General features: G+C 48.0%; 1 protein-coding gene across 1 annotated transcript in view; it reads right to left on the bottom strand.

The window, feature by feature from the left end:
• Positions 1 to 377: 377 nt before the first annotated feature.
• The window catches only part of cspg5a (chondroitin sulfate proteoglycan 5a), a gene marked incomplete at its 3' end in the record, with an annotated part of 31276 nt that continues 25828 nt past the window's right edge, over positions 378 to 5825 (bottom strand). The window contains exons 5-6 of the mRNA XM_084471927.1: positions 3338 to 3394; positions 378 to 545 (exon numbers count right to left, since the gene is read on the bottom strand). Of these exons, the coding sequence (XP_084328053.1) occupies positions 378 to 545; positions 3338 to 3394 (225 nt within the window). The remainder of the gene's footprint in view (positions 546 to 3337; positions 3395 to 5825) is intronic.

The raw sequence follows: 5825 nt of genomic DNA, 5'->3' as shown, positions 1-5825 counted from the left end.
CAGCAGGGTGGTGGTGAGGTTTTTGTTTTTCAGCAGCCCAGGCTGCTTGTTGGCAGTGTAGCCGTGGCGGCGATGGTCTTCAAGACTGGGACAGCTGGTCTGGTTGACGGTTGGTCGGTTTTGCTGGTTTGGTTGACATGGTTAACCCGTTTGGTGCACTTGATCAGCTGGTGGAGAGCCAGGGGGAAGTCGGGTGGGGCGAGAGAAAAGGGGGGCGGGGATCCATAGGGTTCTGGGGGGCGGGGACTGGCTCTCCTTGGCAGCGCGACTGGTTGGAGGGTGTGGTTGGTTGGTTGGTTGGTGGTTTGAGGGGGATGGGTGGGGGGGTTGCGGCGAGTCGTGGGGGGGGGGGGGGGGGGGGTGTTGGGGGGCGGTCTTCACATCATGTTGTTCTGCAGGGAGTTTACCTCGGAGGAGTTCTCCTCGCCCAGCACCTTGTGGTTCTCGTGCTTGGGGGTGAGGGAGTTGTGGATGTTGAGGGAGTCGTCCTCCCTGGGAGAGGCCTTCACCGGGTCCTCCAGCTTGTTCTGGGAGCCGGGATCATCCTGGTTGTTGTGGAGGTGGAGGTGGTGGAGGAGGAGGAGGAGGCGGTGGTGGGGGGGGGGTGGGGGTGGTTGAGGGGGTGGGTGTAGAAGATAAAGTTAGCAATGGAGCATGCAAGAACATCTTTAAGGTTCAGATGGTGAGATCTACTTGGAGGAAGTAAACCTCAGCATGTAGGCTCTCCGGTTCTAAACCAGATTCACAGCCCTAACACTGGCTCAAGGTGCGTCCTTGCTGCCCATTGAATGAACAACACAGAGAACACCTCTGTCTCAATTACTGTGATGCAGTGTGAGTGAACAATGGCAACATCATTGTCTGCTTAAACGGGTTGTTGTTTAAGCAATCCTTTGAAATGTTAGGCTAGGTCAATGACAGCGACAACCCATATTCTTATATTATTGAATACTGCATCAAGGTTAAACCCAGTGTTTACAGTGTTCCCCTCAGCATGCTGCAGCGCACAAAACCAGGCTCAAAAGAAGCAGTCGTTCTTTTAACAGGACCCGCACGTGGTTTTGCCACAGAGGAAACACTGGACACAGCCCTCATGCTTGGCTGCCACAGCATGTTTCGGTTGAGAGGAGCTAAAGGCAGCATGAGCCAGACCAACCCCGCACAACTCACCCCCCTACCCCCCCTGCCCCACAGCCCCCACACACCCCCCCCCCCACACCCATCACCCAATCTAGTGCCCTGGTCCACCTGACCATGCACATCCACATGCAAAGCAAGGCATGTGGCATGCACCCACCCACCCCTCCCCCCTTGCCTGACCCACCCACCTGCCCCCCTCCCACATTGATCCCTATATCCTCAGACCCTTGCCCCATGAATCACCCATAATGCTCCTCTCTGTTTGAAACCATCTGAAAATTGGAATAACAAGAAAATAATTCTGCACGCTGATATGTGGCGTGTTGTTGTGTGTGGAACCACCGTCGTACATACCCATGCAGGCCCTGTGAACATAATGCATTTATAGGCAGCCACTGATGGTCTTTAATTGATCTGTACTTAATTAAGGCCAGGGGGAGGGGTGTAGAGTGCCGAGCACACCGCCCTGTTATGGTCATTAATAGTGCATGGCAGCATCGACTCTGCTGCACCGCGGCATTCTGGGAAGTCTGGCTGTGTGTCTGGTGTGTTTACAGACAGACTGGCACACACTCACACCTCACACAGTGTGTGCCTTCATACACACACAGACACACACGCACATGTGACAGAATTAAAATGCACACTCATTTTGCACGCTTGTGTGCACAATCAAATCCAGACCAACACTTGTCTGCACAAATACACAAACACAAACACACAAAACACACACTCCCACACACATAAACACATTCAGAGACACACACATACAGATTGACGTTGATAGGCTGACAACTACTAACTATACACATCATTATTTGCACAAACACACACAGACACACACATGCACACACACACACACACACACACATACACACACATACACACACACACACACACACACACACAGATGTGCACATAAACACACACACACACACACACACACACACACACACACACACACACACACACACACACACACACACACAGACGCACACACACACACACACACACACACACACACACAGACGCACACACACACACACACACACACACACACAGACGCACACACTAAAGGGCAGGGCCAGTCACCAACATAGTGCCCTGCCTCCTGTAGGTGAGGAGCAGGGCTGGACAGAGCACAGAGGTGAGGGGGGAGGGTGGGGGTTGAGAGAGGGTAATTACCCAGGCGTCTGGAGCCCTAGATAGTAACTTCAGGCAGGACGTGTGGGTACGTCACTTCCATGGTTACGGGGTAGGGCCCTTCCGTCCTCCCGTCAGCATGAAACTGAAAAACGGTTTGTTTGGTTGTTTGGTTGCGTGTGTGTTGGGGGGTGAGGTCGGTTTGGGGGTTCACAGGCTGTTTAGGGGGGAGACTAGGTGCCTGTAGGAGGGTGAGAAAGAGGGAGGGTGGTGGTTTTGGAGTTGTTTTGGGGGAGGTGGTGGTGGGGGGGTGGGGCGGGGCGGGGCAGGCAGAGTGGGTGGGAGGATTGAGAACAGATATATATATATATATATTTATATACGGTTGGTGAGGATGATGATGAGGATGATGATGATGATGATGATGAAGGCATAGTTACTAACTTCCCTGGTGGCCTCTGTTTTTATTGTTGTTGTAAACCATAATAGTTTGTTTAGGAGTTATTTTGCCCTGATTGGGGTATATGTTTGTCATCTTATTACTATTATATTATATTTTGACTGATGTTTCTGGTCTTTTATTTTTCAACTGTTTCAACTGCAACTCCTACAAGGGGTTGCCAGCATCTTAACACAAACATGTTTTATGATCATCAAGATGCATTTCTCTTTTATTTGATCTGTAGGTATGTGATTTGGGTTTTTAATTAGCTAAATGTATTTTTGATGAACAAGGTGAACATTTGAAAATGGTTTGTGAACTTTGAAATCTGGGCTTTCCATTGATGTCTTTTCGATTTCTATGACCTGGGAACCCAGGTTGCATCTGCAGTCTGTCAAAGCTTGCTTATCGCGTTTGGCTCAAAGCTAAAGGGGCTGAGGGCTAAGGTAGCTAAAGGCTAAATTGGTTGAAGTCCATGGGCAGGAGAAGGGCCTTTGATTGGTCCATTGAGGTGGGGGAGAGAGAGTGACGAACACGGCCACTGTACAATGAGAGCCTTTTGGAAGATGAGAGAGGGCGGGGCCATCTGGAGAGAAGGGGCGGAGCTCTTACCTGGCAGTCGGACTCCTCTTTGGTCTTACACTCCCAGGTGTATCTGCTCATGGTTTTCTAGGGGGGGGAGGTGGCAGGGGGTAAAGGGTTACTCTCCTGATAACCATACAAGACCACCTCACACAGATTGGAGCGAGAGAGACAGAGAGGGAGAGGGAAATGGAGAGAGAGAAAGAGAGAAGGAAATCAGGAAAGAAAAAGAGAAAGGAGCAGAGATCGATGGGCTAGAGGAACTGAGACAGAGATGCTAAGACAGAGATATCAGAGAAGAGTAGGACATTGAGAGGCCCTTGGAGAAATCTGTTTATATATATATATATATATATATATATATATATATAGAGAGAGAGAGAGAGAGAGAGAGAGAGAGAGAGAGAGAGAGAGAGAAAGAGAGAGAGAGAGAGAGAGAGAGAGAGAGAGAGAGCAAGAGCGAGAGAGAGACAGAAGGGTAGGAGTGACTTTCTGCCAGTGGTATTTGATATTCCCTGTTCTCTGTGGTCTCTTAGCAGAGCTGTGAAACCATCCTGGCCATACATGGACTGAATTCTGCAGTCATCCTCTGGCTACGAGCAACCACGTTACATCTTGGTTAGGATAGCTCTGGCCAGGTCCGCCACCATATTGACACAGACATTAGGACAAAGCCAGACTGTGAGCAGGACAGGGTGTACTGAGTGACGCTATGGGTTATTTTCTATGTTGGTATATTTTTATATATACTTTAAGATTTGTTTGGGGAAAACTGGGGAGGGTTTGGTTGGATGGGTAAGTAATATTTGTTTGAAAAATTGAACTATTTGTTAGTAGACAGACACAGGTAAAGAGTTGTAAATATTTTTGGTATGGTTTAGATGTTTTTGTTTGATTAAAAAATGGTTAGGTGGCGTGTGGAAGGGTTTTACAGAAGGTGATTGAGCCTTTTTGGGTTTATAAGTTGTAAGAAAGGAAGGAATGTACTATTTTTTCAAAATTGCACTAAAGGTTGTTTGTTCTAATGAAACAAAAAGCCTGTAATTGCCTTTGCTCCCTGTGATAGCAGGATAAGAAATATTAATTAAATAAAAATGACATTCCTCTGATGGAGTTGTTAGAGGGTGGTCCCACATCATGACAAATCCTAAAACAATTAGACAAATTAAATGTCTGTTGTAGGCCTTAAACTAACCATGCTGCTACAACGATAGCATCAACGCTTCTATCAACTACCCATGCTTCAATTAGTAAGACACCCAAGCTGGTGCTCTGTTGCTAGGCAACAGATAATTGCATCTCAGAAGTTTATCCAGATCAGAAAACTTTGTCCCTTCCCCCTCCACGCCTCAATTCACTGTTAGCTTTACCTCATTCACCTAGCGGTCATAGTGCCTTAGTTAGATGGATAAACTTTCTAGATCTTTGGAAACCAAGATAGCTCAGTATATAATTGAATATTGAATATCCTCAACCAGATTGCATTAAGAATTATTTGTTTTTTAGCAATGGTTGTCATGGTTTCCCCAAAGATCCAAGAAGGTTTACCCAACCAAAGTAATCAATATAGCCGCTTGTGAATAAGGACTATAGCCGAATGGTGCAGCGAGCTCTGTTTCAAGGCAGCGTTCAGGATAAACATAGCTGATGTTGGGTTGTACATACACACTGCAGTATATTGTACATACGCATGCAGTGGCAGAGGCGGCCCCACCCATCAAAAAAGGCGCATGTAGCGATAAGGAGTACATGCCATGACATACCGATGCAAGGAGTGATTAGAAGGGAAGGAGGCAGGTTAAGGAAGGTTTTGAGGGAAGGAGGGAGGGAGGGAGGATAGGATGCCAGGGAGGATATGAGGCGGAGGGGGGTCTGTGGGGCTGTGGTCGGTTTCTGGTTGGGATAAGAGCCGGTCTTGTGTAATTGTGATTCAGAGGTGTAATTGTGATTCAGATGTCATTGTTGGCTTGTTAATGGGTGCCCATTGAGGGGTCAGGAGTAGCACAATGAAACAAGCTGAGTCTACACATAAGGGCTTTCATGAAGAAAAAAACATCTCATTGTGTGTGTGTGTGGGTGTGTGTGTGTGTGTGTGTGTACTTTTGTTTTGACTGAAGCAAATCAATAAGGCGGGTCAAACAATGAACACTGGACGCGCCGCAGCATTGCCATGGAAACAAGCTGGCACCAGCTCTGTGGCACAAGTGTCACAGCTCCCCGCATGGAAGCTGACAGGCATGTGAGCTATATAGGCTATATTTTGTGTACCCATAAGTCTGTATGTGTGTGTGTGTGTGTGTGTGTGTGTGTGTGTGTGTAGGTGTGCACCCGTGCCCTGGAGTGAGTAACAAGCGGGCTGACGGGCATGCTACTGCACATGTACACGTGCACGTGTGTGTGTGTGTGTGTGTGTGTGTGGAGCGTATTTACAAAAGTGAATCTATCAGTATCAACAGCATTGTTCCTTATTCCCTGACTGGAGACCGGGGCCCAACCATCGAGATCCACAACACCATTC

This window comes from Micromesistius poutassou, assembly GCF_964030765.1.
Source record: "Micromesistius poutassou genome assembly, chromosome: 8".
Lineage (NCBI taxonomy): Eukaryota > Metazoa > Chordata > Actinopteri > Gadiformes > Gadidae > Micromesistius > Micromesistius poutassou.
This window is presented reverse-complemented; position numbering and strand designations above follow the sequence as displayed.